The 15,191-nt window shown below is 46.8% G+C and overlaps 1 protein-coding gene across 8 annotated transcripts in view; it reads left to right on the top strand.

The window, feature by feature from the left end:
- Positions 1–15,191, top strand: part of SLC23A2 (solute carrier family 23 member 2) — a 133,812-nt gene that overhangs the window by 112,189 nt on the left and 6,432 nt on the right. For all 8 annotated transcript variants that reach the window (XM_027069610.2, XM_027069613.2, XM_027069618.2 and 5 more), the window contains 6 exons: positions 52–208; positions 4,580–4,727; positions 5,873–5,978; positions 11,227–11,356; positions 12,003–12,140; positions 14,962–15,057. In XM_027069610.2, the coding sequence (XP_026925411.1) occupies positions 52–208; positions 4,580–4,727; positions 5,873–5,978; positions 11,227–11,356; positions 12,003–12,140; positions 14,962–15,057 (775 nt within the window). The remainder of the gene's footprint in view (positions 1–51; positions 209–4,579; positions 4,728–5,872; positions 5,979–11,226; positions 11,357–12,002; positions 12,141–14,961; positions 15,058–15,191) is intronic.

Here is a 15,191-nt window from a genome sequence, read left to right as displayed (position 1 = left end):
CATCCACCACCTCTGTTGGCCTCATGGAGCTTTTCCCTTGGACCACTTTAGATCATCCTGGCCATCCTCGTGTCCTGGCTGCTGTGCTTCATCTTCACAGTGACAGATGTCTTCCCTCCTGACAGCACAAAGTATGGCTTCTACGCTCGAACGGATGCCAGGCAGGGCGTGCTTCTGGTAGCCCCGTGGTTTAAGGTCCCGTACCCGTGTAAGTATTCTGGTGACAGGGGGAGAGCAGGTCAGGAGCTCACGAGGGTCCCACTTAGAGGAGCTGGGAGATGGCAGAAGGCTCTGCAGCTTGAAAAGCCTTCTTTGTTCTAGGAGGTCCCACGAAGGGCTTACTGGTAGGAGGCTTTGACAGTGAAAGGTGGGAGGCACTGTCCCCAGAGGCTGTAGTTAGCACACAGAGACTAACCAGCTCCCTTCTCAGATTATCTAGTCCTTTTGGTTCCACTGGGATGTAATCCTGGACAAGGGGTCTCTTGCCAGGTTTGAAGAAGGCAAGTATCAAGCTGCATAGTAACTAAGCCGCCAAAACTGAGCAGAAGGGGCCTGAAGATTAGCAAGCCGACTGCTCGAGCATGATGGGATTTGTGTAATCTTTTAATGGGTAGCTATAATCTTTGTTTTTTATTTGGTCACAGCTGTCAGAAGTAAACTGATATTCACCAGTGGGTGGAAGATGGGTCTTAAGTTATAATTTAAGTGTTGGGTAACTCTTGGCAAGGTGGTATGGCGGGGGGTACAGTCCCAAGCTGAGGTGTCCCTTGGATGCACACATAATACTTTCTAGGCCCCAGTCCCCAAAATGACTTGTGTGAGTCCAGTGGTTATTAACGCTTGGTTGTTCCATGGTAAAGACTCTGTTCCTGGCATTTGGACATTTTAATTAGAACCCAAACCTGACCTAGGTGGGGTTGTGCTGATTTATTCCCTGGTTTAACAGTCACATCTTCACATCTTATGATGATATGGAGAAAAAGCAGGAAAAGCCGAGAATATTAAGGTTGGGTGAAAGAAAACTGTTCCAAGCATGTTAAATGGAAGTGATTTTGGTAGTTGTTCCTTGTATGGTTGACAAAATTTATACTTGACAAAATTTACTCTTTCTAAAATTACCATCTGGGGGCGCCTGAGTGGCTCAGGTGGCTAAGCAGCTGACTCTTGATTTCAGCTCAGGTCATGATCTCATAGTTTTTGAGTTCAGAGACCTGAGTTGGGCTCTGTGCTGACAATGTGGAGCCTGCGTGAGATCCTCCCTCCCTCTCTCCCTCCCTCTACCCCTCTCCGGCTTGCTCTCTTTCTCAAAAATAAAAAAACATTTAAAATAAAATAACTTCCTCACCAGATCACATGTATTTCTGTATACCTGCCCCACCCCCCCCCCAAAAAAAGAATAAATGCGTGGTTTGTAAACATATAATTTGAGATAAAACGAGATGAAATCGGTAAGGCAGCCAGGAGGGGGCCTGGGGTGTGCAGGGAGGAGGAGGAGGTACGGAGGGCGAGGGGGGTCAGGAGGAAGCTCCACAGCACACGCTGGCCGGGCTTCTCTGCTGTTCAGGCCGTTCGCTGGATGAGCACAGTTTAGGAGGGCCGGGCGGGCCGTTGGGGAGCAGCAGCTGCGCATGTGCTGAGAGTCCGAAGTGCTTTCCCCGGGGTCTCCCAGGGCCCCTGGTGCGGTGACGCGGTAGGGCCTGTTGGCGGCAGCGCTTCGGGGCCGAGCGGCTCTGCTGCCGCAGCTCCCCGGGTAAAAAGCCACCCACAGGGAGCCGCACTCTGACAGTTTGGCTTAACCTGGAGGCAGGTTTTCAGGGATCTAGAGCGGTGGTCCTGAGTCTCTAGTTTGATAACAGTTACCTGAATTGGTTGGTAAAATGCGATTTGGGGCCCAAAATGTCAACAGTGCTGCGGTGGAGAAACTCTGCTGTAAAGTAACCACATGGGTGGTGTTAGGTGTTGTAGTTGAAAGGAGACATGAGATGACAGTTAAGACTGAAAGCTGGAAAACAGCAACATGTATACACAGACCTGCTTCCCGCACAGGCACGCACATGGTTGACTCTTGAACAGCAGGTGGGGGTGTGGGGAGGTTGGGGCACCCCAACCCCACAGTCGGAAAATCACATACAACTTTTTTCCCCAAAACTTAACTACTAAGAGCCTACTGTGACGGGAAGCCTTACTAATAACATAAACCGTTAACACATATTTTGTATGTTACATGTTTCTATATATTCTTACAAAAAAGTAAGCTAGAGAAAAGAAAATGTTATTAAAGTCATAAGAGAAAATACATTTACATTACTGCATTTTTTGGGGAAAAAACAAATAAGTGGACTAGTGCATTTATTTTTATTTTTTTATGTTTGTTTATTTTAGAGAGAGAGAGAGCATGAGCAGGAGAGGGCAGAGAGAGAGACAGAGACAGAGAATCCAAAGCAGGCTCCGAGGTGTCAGCACAGAGCCTGACACGGGGCTTTAACTCACCAACGGTGACATCATGACCTGAGCCAGTCAGATGCTTAACCAACTGAGCCACCCAGGTGCCCTGGACTAGTGCATTTACACACACACACACACACACACACACACACACACACGTATTTATATATATATATTTATATGGAAAAAGGGTCAAAAATTTAGAAGATTGCAGATTTAAAATGTTGAAGTAGATGGAATAAAGATTTTAAAAATCAAAGGACTGCAGGCAAAAGGGAAAAAAGTAAGAAAATAGTAATGAGACTAAGAAAATAAAAGGCAATTTCTGAAGAAATAGTAAATGGCAAAATAAGGATCCCTTCCCCCCAAATCAGGACACTAAAAACCACAATGCTGTGTCAGTAACATGGTAACTATAAGATTATTTAGAAAATACAAAATGTTGCTGGATAGAGACATCTGCTCCAAACCTTCCTGGAGATGCGTGTTGACCAAGCATGCCCCTGTCTGCTCCCAGGCGGGAGCAGTTCCGCCCTTATACACTCCAGACATACTCTGCACACCTTACTTCACCTGTCTTCTTTATCCTCCCAAACCCGTGGTCACTCCTGTTACAAAACCCAGGCCCTGCGGTGTTGCTCGTCCAGCCTCTCCCAGGCCCACCTTCCCCACGCTGCACTCCATTCTGCAGAGCACCAGCCCATTCCTGCACACCCTCCCCAGAGCCTCTGGACAAGAGCCCAGCATCTTGTGACCGGTGTGGGTCACCTGTGTTTGAAGTCTGTTTTACAGTTTTAGGTCTTGCAGTGTCCAGACCCCCCAACTACTGTTGGTCTTGAACAAGACCATTTAACACATCTTTCTTTGTTACTGTGCTTTCCTACTTAGTGACTGCACTATAGTGGTTCAGAGAAAGAAAGCACATTATCAAAGTCTCTTCTTTTTAAAAGTAAAAGTTTCTCATGATATTTTTATTAAATAAGACCCATGGTTTGTTTTCTTTCTTTCTTTCTTTCTTTCTTTCTTTCTTTCTTTCTTTCTTTCTTTCTTTCTTTCTTCCTTTCTTCCTTTCTTCCTTTCTTCCTTTCTTCCTTTCTTCCTTTCTTCCTTTCTTTCCTTTCTTTCCTTTCTTTCCTTTCTTTCTGCTGTCAGCCCAGAGCCAGACATGGGGCTCATACTCACAAAACCGTGAGATCTTGACCTGAGCTGAAATCAAGAGACACTTAATCGACTGAGCCACCAGGCGCCCCAAGATCCATGCCTTTCAGTATCCAAATAACATAAAAAAAAAAACTAATGTAGAATTAACTAAATCCAGATACTCAAAATAAAGTCACCTGGGGACTTAATCTTTGCCTTCTTAAAGGAAACTATTTAATTTTCTATAACACGGTTTACTTTATTTTTTTTTTTAATTTTTTTTTTCAACGTTTATTTATTTTTGGGACAGAGAGAGACAGAGCATGAACGGGGGAGGGGCAGAGAGAGAGGGAGACACAGAATCGGAAACAGGCTCCAGGCTCTGAGCCATCAGCCCAGAGCCTGACGCGGGGCTCGAACTCACGGACCGCGAGATCGTGACCTGGCTGAAGTCGGACGCTTAACCGGCTGCGCCACCCAGGCGCCCCAACACGGTTTACTTTAAAAAGTGCTGATCTTACATTGGAGGGCTGACTGCATCTTGTGCCATGCTTTACTGCTGGGATTTAAATTTAACTGGTGACCTTTCACTGCTTTTTCATTTAATGTCACCTCCTGGGCAAGATCACCTACTTGCTTTGCACAGTAGGGTTAAAAATCCTCTTCATACAAATTTCCTATCCTGTCGGGAATTCCTATCCAACAGGCTGTGTAATTTAGTAGACAGAGAGTGTGGCTTTGAAGCAGGAAGAGAAGCACTTCCCTCTTCTTTCTTGTAGCCAAACGCTTTACTTTTAATAAAGATGCAGAGCAGACCAATCCTGGTTATGGTCCTCTTCATCCAACTCAGGAACTGTCTCCAGGCATGTAGTGCATTGATGAAGAACATTTAAAAATAAACACATCTTTTTCCATGAGCCTCAAAACCTGAGTGTGTCGTGTAGAGTCCTCTGATGTCCTGATCACTTTTGCCTGCTCCGTTTTCCTTCCGCAGTTCAGTGGGGACTGCCCACCGTCTCCGCGGCTGGTGTCATCGGCATGCTCAGCGCCGTCGTTGCCAGTATTATCGAGTCTATTGGGGACTATTACGCCTGTGCAAGGCTGTCCTGTGCCCCGCCACCTCCCATCCATGCGATAAATAGGTACGTTCCTGAGAAACTTGAGTTCTTCCTTGGGCCCCGTGCCTCCTTACTTGGCTCTTTGGTTAATCATGGAGAAGACTTTCCAAGACTTTCAGCGTGGAAGCAGCTGAGCATCAGGGCTCTTTGTTGGTTGGTTGTCTTTGGACAAGTCCCTCCCCCATTTTGCTCTCCTTTTCCTCATCTGTAGCATGGAGCGCAGTCCCCACCCTTCCTTCCTCAGTGATGGTCACGTAAGATGCTCTTTCTGAGACCGTGCCAGACCCTAAACTCACCAGAACAGAGGCGAGACACTGCCATTGTTCTTTGCTTGATTTGGGGTCAGGGTTGTGTGTCCTTTTTGATTTCTTGTTTTCCTTACTGTTCTTAAGGGTAAATACTGTGTCATCTGTTCACAATTACAATTCCTAGAGAGACCAGAAGAGCAGGAATAGGTGAAATCTGCAGTACCTAGAGACTTATGGGCAGGGGGGTTTATCCTCTCAGCATACCTGGTCTTCACGTTCTGGAAGCTAGGAGCGAATTGGACCCTGAGGGGTTGCAGAAAAGAGCACAGAAGACCCCCTTGCCCAACTAACTGTTGCCCTTCCAGAAGGGATTATGTGTGATGAGATCCATTGGGCTGGTGTCAGCATGTTTTGCTTTGGTTCTGTTAGCATTCATAGTCTTGGTTCTTATAGCTTTCTCCCACGGGTGTTGCATATGATTGAGCTACTTATATATTGATTATTTAAAAAGTTCCAGTGTGACAAAATTACAGAGCATTTCCTTCCTGATGAAACTATGTATTAATAGTAAAGGAATCAAATCAGTGGACAGCCCATACTTGTCTCAGATCCCAACAAATGGCTGTTTTCTGGCTAAAAGCCTTTCATTTGGAATGATTTTTAAACACCTGTGTCTAATGTGTGGCTCACAGAAGTGCTTCTCACAGTTGAGTGAGCATGGGGGGTCCTGTGAAAATGCAGGTTCTACTTGAGCAGGTCTGGGAGGCGGGCCTGAGACTCTGCCCTTCTGACCCTTCCCAGGAGTGCGGAGGCTCCCCACCTGTGCACACCGCCTTTGGATTATAGCCACTTGGAGAGTATTCCAGAGTGTTTCCCGCATTGAATGAATGTTTCTCTTTCCCCCATTCCTTTACGTTTTAGGGGGATTTTCGTGGAGGGTCTCTCCTGTGTTCTCGATGGCATATTTGGTACTGGGAATGGCTCTACTTCGTCCAGTCCCAACATTGGAGTTTTGGGAATTACTAAGGTACAGATATTTTTCTAATTAAATGGTTGGGCCTCTGGTGTTGATCCATTTCATCATTTGGTCTAACCACTGTGAATTCCAAAAGGAAGGCTTCTGATTCTGAGATCATCTTCCCACCCTGCTCCCCAATCTTTTTCTCATTGATAGGTTTCTGAAATGCTGATGGAGGTCTCCCTCCCTTGGCTGCCCCGGTAGCCAGGCACTCAGTGTTACCATTCCCTCATGCATTCTACAAATACTAAGTCCCAACCCTGTGCCAGGCTATTGTTCTAGACACTTGGAATGCGTCAGTGAATGAAAAAAAAATCCCGTTGTCAGAGTTTACATTCTAGAGAGGGGAAGATCAACAATAAACAGTAAGCATAGTTAGTATGAGAAAAACCTGAGGCAGGATGGAGGTATCGGCAGTGAAGGGGAGTAAGTCAGGCTCAGCCTCACCTGAGATGACCCTGAGCAAGCACCTGAACAGGGCAGTGGAGGGAGTGATGGAGATGGACCTTCAGGCCAGGGACGCGGCCAGGGTGAAGCCCTATCGTGATCAGCAAGGAGGCCAGTGGGGCAGGAGCAGAGTACAGGGTGGTGAGAGCAGTTGACGCCCTCCAGGTAACAGGACAAAGTCACACAAACCCCGTAAGCTGCCAGAGACAGGAGAAGGGGGTGCCCTGGGCTTGGCTCTGTCAGGGTATTTTTTAAGGCTCACTTGCCCTGTTACGAAGAGAGTGGACTTTGGGGTCAGGGGAGGAGGTGGAAATAGGAGACAGCACTAGTTCTAAATGTGAGATGATGCCAGTCCTTAGAGGAAAAAAATCAGCCTTACAGTAAAGAATTAATGTGATTTTCAAACCACAGCACCAGAGTCCTTCTCTTTCAGATGAAATCTGATGCGGAGTTAGTGGATTTGACAAGCTACAGCAAGTCTCCAGGCTGAGCAGGGCCTGGGTCCGGAGTCCGACTCACCCCTCCAAATAGACACGTGACCAGGGGCTGCCCCACCCCACAATCCGGCTTCTGTAAGGAGCCTGCTCCTAGGCCTTCCAAATTTATTGCTAAGTTCTGCATCCCAGCTGCCCTGGGCCAGAGTGTGTCGTCTGCCAGGCTGGAACGGGCCTGCACCCTGGCTGCTGTACTCTGGGCAGCTAGAGACAGTTAGGACCTGCTCACCGTCTGGGATGGCCTGTGTGAGCCACAGGTCCCCCTCACCTGAGCCCTCTATCCTGAGAATTTAGGGATGAGCTGCAGCCTTCTAGAGCTATCTGACCTCTGTAAAATTAGAAACCCATCCCCCGCCCCCTGGAGGATTCTATAACCAGATAAAAAGAAACCAGACACTAAGTTTGGTTAATCTTGACTACAAATCCAGGTGAGTGGGAGCACACAGTGCACACCTGACCTGTTCATTTTCCTGTAAGTGGGCGGGACCATCACAGAGCTCGGGCTCGGGGCTGCACACAGCCCTGCCTGCTACTCCTCACAGGCTGTGCTGGGTCCTGTCACTGCCCATGGTAGAAGCAGGTGCCGACCACACAGAGCTAAGGGCCCTTTAACCAGTTTGCTGCGGTGGCCCCAGTAGACCTGTAACTAATCTGAAATATCATAGTAGTAAAATTGTTACAGATGGAGGGACTCCTAGGGCAAAGCGGTTTAACAAGCCAGCTCCCTTTCTGCACCCCTTTAGAACGAGCCTCACAAAACTTAACCCGGGTCACTGTAGGGAGTAGGTGGTGGTGCTCATTGAGGCTCCCTTCTGAAATGCGACTGAGGTGGTTGGGGGAGTAATTTCTTTATTACAGTTTGAATGGTGCGAGCTTATTCTGAAAAGGCAACCTGCCAGCACTTTTTAATGAGCTAATTGATCTTTCTGAATCCCGTTGGATTAGTATCCCCGGGCAAGGGCGGCATCCATTCAGGGGCCTGGAATTGGTTTTCATTGCTGACTTCACTAGAGGGATAATTGAGCTGTCTGCACAGCTGCATTGGGGTGGGAAATGGGACTTGGAGCAGATATTTCTTTTTGGCCCCAGCCATACAGCTGATGGAAGGTCCCTGTTCCAGAAGAAAGGCACCAGCTGGAGGCTGTGTTCTCATCCAGCTGAAGGACTTGGGACAAGTCCCTTTTCTGAGAACTCTCAGCTCTGAAATCCTACAATTCTAGATCAAGATCTGTGCTGTCCAGTTTAATAGTAGCTCCATGTGGCTCTTTTAAGTTAGTTGAAATAAGAAATTCAGTTCCTCAGTTGCACTAGCCACATTTCAGGGGCTCAGCAGTCACGTGTGTCTAGTGGCTGTCAGTGGGCAGCACCAATACAGGACATTTCCATCCTTGTGGAAAGTTCTAAGGGACAGCAGTGGTGTGGGCCATGGTGTGAGACTACCATGGCCTACAGAAAGAGGGTGAACTCTTGTTCTTCCAAAGGATCTGTCTCCCATTTCCTGGCAGCTCTGACATTTGTTATCCTTTATCCAGTTATGACGGTCCCTGTACATGGCAGTTCTAACCTATTTGATTAGGAGTTGAGGATGCCAGCTACCCTGTTGTGTTCAGAAGCCCTCGGGTTGGATTCCACGTACTTCTCTGCTCAGTGTGTTCCAGTGTCTGTCCCACAAAGAGAGATGGCGTATCGGGGTGGGGAGGTGACTGTTTTGGATTCCAGCCCTGGTCCCATCACTTTCTCTCAGTGTGACCGTGGACAGGTTACATCACCTCCCTGAGTCTCCATGCCCTTGTCTACAAAGCCAGGCGTTGCAATTAATAAATTGATGTAATGCACTTAGCGCAGTCTGGCACAGTGTAGACGCACAGTAAGCACCAGCTAGCGTCCTTGATATTTAGCCCTAAGTTTGTTTCTAGGGACAGAATAAATACCACCTCTCCTGACAGTGCAGTCTCTTTGGAGGTGTCCAGAGGAAGGTCATTTCTCCTGTGCTGCATTCCACACTGTCGAAGACTGGAAAGCCAGAAATGCAGTGTCAATATTTTGATGGCCCTAGAGGCACAGAGTTCAAGAAAGAAGTCAGAACTGAGGCAGGGAAGAGATTCCAGGGAGCCAGCAGCAGGGAAGGAGAGGCAAAAGGCTCCATGTACACCGCACTGGGAGGACAGGGATTAGGGCTGTGTTTCTGGTGTTTCAACCAGAAGTGTGTAATAGGCATCAGTTAATAGTCATTGAACAGGAGAATGGCTTAGCTGCTGCCCGTTTGTTTGTTTGCTTGTTTTTGAGTATCTAAGGCAGATCAGCCTTCCATGTACGGTCTTCATATAGGATTTATTGTTTCAAGCAAGGCCGGCCTTGCCCTACCCCTTGTACATCTGATCCCCTCTGCACAGGTGGCTCCCTGTACCTGGATGCTCTTCCTCCAGGGAACTCTTACTCATCCCTCCCCAGCTCTTCAGAGCTCTTCCTCCCTGCCGGGTGCCCACACAGCATAACCATTGCAGCCGTACAATTATTTGATCATAAGTTTGTGGCTTGCTCGTCTTTGTATCCCCCCCCCCCCCCGCCAGTCTAACAAGTGCTGGTCACATAGTAGATTCCTAAAAACGTTTGCTGAAAAACAGCAGGCTCCCCTATCATGTAATGCAGCCAAACAGAAGTCATTTTTGCTTGATTCTCCAGTTGGCGTACCCTTTTTCACTGCCTCCCTGCCCTGATGACATGTGGGGGGAGCGGTAGATTCTGACGGCAGAGCCTGGGCTCCAGGGTCCGCTGTGCCTGCTTATAGCCGGACAGCCAGCCATCCCTTCGTTGGCTCAGTAAGATTCTACTCTGATTCTTAACCACTTGACTTTTGGGCTCTGTTGGAAGCTCCAGACCAGCACCACCCAGCAGAGCATTGTGCGGTGTGGGACGTTCTGTGCACACCTGTGCCATTCTGTGTGGGATCTGCCAGCCGCACGTTCCCGTTGAGCACTTGAAATAGTGGCTGGTGCACCTGAGGGACTAAATCTGAAATTCCATTTCATTTTAGTTTAGCAGCCATCTCCTCACTGTAAGTCATCCTTCTGGAACCTCTTTTATCAATTTATATCCTCAAGGTATTTTCCTGGGAAAGGCAGCACACAGGGCAGGATTCTGGAGCCTGGTGCTGGCTCCACATCCCACTTCTGCCCAGGCAGAAGTTTCTAGAAGGCAGAGATCAGGTTGAACAGAGAGGAGACCATGTGGGAAATATTATGGTTCTGCAAAGACCCAGTGTCGGGGGGCAGACCTTTGGCATCAAGGAAGGCTTTTAAGAGGAGGTGGCATTTGGTAGTGTTTTGAAGGATGTGTCTAGAACCGGCCAGAAGGGGGATGTGGGAAAGAGTGTCCAGGTAGACAGGCCTGGGGATGCCTGAGAAAGGGGTTTTATTTCCCAAACACCAGAAGATTAAAGGGGGGAGGCACTGACCTCGCGAATCACTGTGTGAGAAAGGTCATTCTGCACAGCGGACAGGACAGATAGGTAGAGGAAAGGCTGAGGCCACAAGCCCAAGTGGGAGGCTGTCCTGCAGCCTCATGCTGGTCAGGCACTGTTCAAACTGTTTTACACCTTGTCTCATTTAACCCTTAAAACAAAAGCTCGTGGTGTGTCATTCTAAAACGAGGATCCTGCCACCCAAAGAAGCCAAGTGGCTTGCCCCCCCGGTTGGAGTGGAGTGGGGTACAGACCAGGCGAGGGGCTGAGAATCCACACTCCTTGGCCTCTAGGCCGTGTCACCTCTCACGGGGAAGGAGAGGAGGAGGGGAGGAGGTTCCAGAAATAGTTGGGACTCTTGTCTGATTCAAGGTGTGGGGAAGATGGAGACAAGTGAATTGCTTTTGGGTGGGGTAACTTGATAAAGGGTAATTCCAAGAACCTGGAAGAGAAAAGCAGGAATAAGCCTAGTTTTTGCATTTGACGTTAGAAGGTCACCCTGGCCCTTGACTGTAATGGTATTTAAAAGCCCAGACCTGAGAGCAGGAGCAGGTCTACCCTGAAGTGACATCACCCAGGGAACAGGGAGCAAAGGCTGGGCCCTGGTGCCACCTTCTTCCAGGGGAGGGGAGGGAAGGAGGAAGAGGAAGAGGGGAGTTGGTGGTAATCTCTTTACTCTGGGTGTCTTTAGAGGGAGGAATTGTGTCCTGAGAGCCATCCTCCTTGTAAAATGAGACATCTCTCTTAACCGAAAGTTTTGTAGTTTGTTTGGGGCTTCTGTCACATTTGCCCCCGAGGGTCCTGCGTGGAAATTTGTGCAGAACTGGCGGTGAATGCCTTCTGGTGTGTTCCTCAGGTCGGCAGTCGGCGGGTGATTCAGTACGGTGCGGCCCTCATGCTGGCTCTTGGCATGATCGGGAAGTTCAGCGCCCTCTTCGCCTCCCTCCCGGATCCGGTGCTTGGCGCCCTCTTCTGTACTCTCTTCGGTAAAATCCCATTTCCTTGAGAGCCTGTCTCCTCTCCTCCCTTTCACATTTGCTCAGGAATCCCTTTAGTAAGATGGGAGGTAATAATTAATACGTTTCCATTTAAAAGTACACAGGGAATACTCCTTCAAAACATAAAAACATCAGTCTCTGAGTTGAATTTATGTTAAAGGTAGAACCAAGTGTAGAGTACTTATGCTAGGAAAAATAAGATGACCTTAATCTTTAATTGGTGTATCTAATTGCTTTAACTCAGATATCTTCTCTGAATGGCATTTACAACTGACATGAACTCTGTGCCATTCGGTTGTGATCAGGGCCCAGATCTTCGGGTGGGTTTTCCAGTTTAATCAGGATGTCTGCATAGAGGTTTTAAAGGGCAACCAATGTCCTTAGTTTTCTGCTTGGTCTAAAGAAAGCGAATGTGATGTTTGTGTCCCTGTGTAAGCCCACATGGTGCTTAGGCCAGGAGTCATTTGGTTCAGAGACCCAGGTGGTCACATTCTGACCCTGTCCTGTCACTGTTCTGTCTCCCAACTTGTTTCTGGCGGGACAGAGGAGGGGCAGGGTGGGGAGTCTGTGTCCCCTCCATCGCCCATCTGTACTGAGCTTAGTGCTGCCCGCCAGCTGATGTTTTTCTCTCCAGGAATGATCACAGCTGTTGGGCTCTCCAACCTGCAGTTCATCGACTTAAATTCTTCCCGGAACCTCTTTGTCCTGGGATTTTCAATCTTCTTTGGGCTTGTCCTTCCAAGTTACCTCAGGCAGAACCCTCTCGTCACAGGTAAGGAAAACTGGCCACAGCCACCAGCTCAGAGAAGACTTTGGAACTTCAGGAATTGTCTCCGTGAACATTGGTCCATGTGTCTATCTCATTTGAGTCTTGTTTTGCCACAGCTTATCTGGAAACCCTTCGTGCTTCCGGCATGAGCTGGCGTGTGCACGTTAAGGGCTCTTTATTTACAGGGACCCTGTCTTTTGGGAGAATGCCTGTGTGTAAAACCTTTTGATTTTTCAGACTAATGCTTTCTGAAAACGTAGAATTCAAAACCCAGCTTCATAGACTTTCAAGTACATGTCTTTCTCCTGAGATTGTAACTACTTTGAATTCAAGATTAACCCTTTTAACACCTTTTTAATACCCTGATGTCATGAAGAATGAACAAAGGGGAACCATCTTAAGTAGCAATGGCTGCTGACATTTTATGCGGAATTGGGGACCATTTTATATATACATTATATATGTGTGTGTGTATATATATATATATATATATATATACACACACACACACACATACATACACATATAGCATATATACTATATACGTATTTTATATATAATGTTTTATATTTATACTTATTTATAAATATAATTTATAATTTATTATATTTATATTAAGCATTTTATATTAAATATATGTTTATATAAATATACATATTTTGGGGGTAAAATTCTATAATGTAAAATTAACTATTTTAGGTTTTTTTTTTTGGAGACAGAGGCAGAGCATGAATGGGGGAGGGTCAGAGAGAGAGGGAGACACAGAGTCCAAAACAGGCTCCAGGCTCTGAGCGGTCAGCACAGAGCCTGACGTGGGGCTCGAACTCACGGACCGCGAGATCATGACCTGAGCTGAAGTCGGACGCTTAACTGACTGAGCCACCCAGGTGCCCCAACTATTTTAAGTTTTTTTTTTTAATGTGTGTGTTTTTTTTTTAATTTATTTTTGAGACAGAGAGAGACAGAGCCTGAGCAGGGGAGGGGCAGAGAGAGAGAGGGAGACACAGAAGCCGAAGTAGCCTCCAGGCTCTGAGCTGTCAGCACAGAGTCCAATGTGCGGCTCGAACTCATGAGCTGTGAGATCATGACCTAAGTCGAAGTCGGACACTCAGCCGACCGAGCCACCCAGGCACCCTTAAAATGAACTATTTTAAAGTGAACAGTTCAGTGCTGTTTTAGTACATTTACAATGTTGTATAACCACCACCTCTATTTAGTTTCCAAAACTGTCTCCTCACCCCAAAATAAAATTCCGTATCCATTAAGCAGTTAATTCCTTTTATCCCCCTTCTCCCAGCCCCTGGCAACCACCAATTTGCTTTCTGTTTCTGTGGATTTACCTGTTCTGGATATTTCACATAAATGAAATCATATGTGATCTCTGGCTTCTTTCACTTAGCATGTTTTTGAGATTTGTATATAACTATTTTATTCTTTTTCATGGCTAATAGTATTCCATTGTGTGTGTGTGTGTGCGTGCACGCACACATACCAGCACACACACACACACACCATAATCTGTTTATCCATTTGTCCAACAGTGGACATTTGGGTTGTTGCTACCCTTTGACAGTTGTGAATAGTGCTGTTGTGAACATTGGCATACAAGTACAGTCAGTCCTCACCCATGGTAGTTCTGCTCTGTAAGGTCACTGTGAACACGGAATTAGCAAATTCTGAACCGTCCCTTCTAGGGGAGCAACAGCCAAGAGCAGTGTAACTCACCCAACACATGCGTTTTCTCCCTGAGGCTCAGCACGGCTTTCTTGCCCTTAGGAACAGTAGACCGCGCTTCTGCACGACACTTGGGGGCCATTTTAAACAACTAAATCACCGACCAAAGACACAAAAATGGGGAAGAGACGGTATTAAACAGACCGCCACACGCACACTTGAGAAGAACAGAGGTGAAACAAGAAGGCAGAGCGTTACCTTGATTGACCTCAGCCAGGAACATGCATGTTGTTGGCAACTTAAAGTTTCTGCTGCTTTGTGAATGACTGCGAAGGCCAGGAGGATTCATTTTGGGTTTGCAGATAAGTTTTTAGTGTTTAGGTAAATTCAGATACAGAATCTGCTAATCATGAGGATCAGCTGGATTTGAGTACCTGCTCTCTGTTTCTTTGGGGTAGAATTGCCTTGTCATAGGGAAGTTCTAGATTTTTCACTCTGGGAGGAGCTGCCAAACTGATTCCCACCACCTGAGCTCAGGGGTTTCTGTTTCTCCACACTCTTGCCAACGCTTGTTATTTTCTGTTGAGGATTTTTATACTTTAAATCTAGGAAGTGTGTGAGCTTCTGATAATGAGGAGATTCTTGCTGCTTTTCACATTTTAATATATCACATTTATAGGAGTTCACTTATATAAATTCAGTTGCTCCTAATTAAAAGCTAAAGCACACATCAGTGATCCAGGATTCTGAAACCCTTTATCTGGTTGTGAACACCACAGATATTCTTGTTGTCTTGTTCTGTTTGTAGTTTTTTCAGCCTTGCAACGGCTATCTTTTATATTAATTTTTTTCTCAATCTGCAAACACCACGCCCCAGTGGCTTCCTAGTTCATTATCGGGTAAGCTTCATTCTTAGATTTATCTTCTATGGTCCATCGTTGGGAATTCTCCTCATGGAGATAACCTTTTGATTATTATGGAAATTACTTATAATAGTTGAAAATGTTACTAGCAAAAAATTTATCTGCTCATATACAACAGAAATTTTCACCTTCATGCATCACATTGGCTGGTGATTAGTCCCCACCCCAGTGCTCCTTCTAGCTGTCCTGGCTGTGGCAGTGACCCTCCCACTGTGTTCTGTCTCCAGGCATAACGGGGATCGATCAGGTGTTGAACGTTCTTCTCACAACTGCTATGTTTGTAGGAGGCTGCGTGGCCTTTATTTTGGATAACACCATCCCAGGTATGTGGTATACACCAAACGTGCTTATTGCGTATGTGAATTACTTGTTTTGCGAAGTAAATACGGAAGCAGGAAGAGTGAATCAGTTCAGAGCCCTCACTGGTTCAAACTGTCTTTTCTAAAGCAGTTAAGAT

The sequence above is a fragment of the Acinonyx jubatus genome, chromosome A3 (assembly GCF_027475565.1).
Source record: "Acinonyx jubatus isolate Ajub_Pintada_27869175 chromosome A3, VMU_Ajub_asm_v1.0, whole genome shotgun sequence".
Lineage (NCBI taxonomy): Eukaryota > Metazoa > Chordata > Mammalia > Carnivora > Felidae > Acinonyx > Acinonyx jubatus.
The sequence above is the reverse complement of the archived record's forward strand: the minus strand, read 5'-3'. Positions and strand labels throughout refer to the sequence as shown.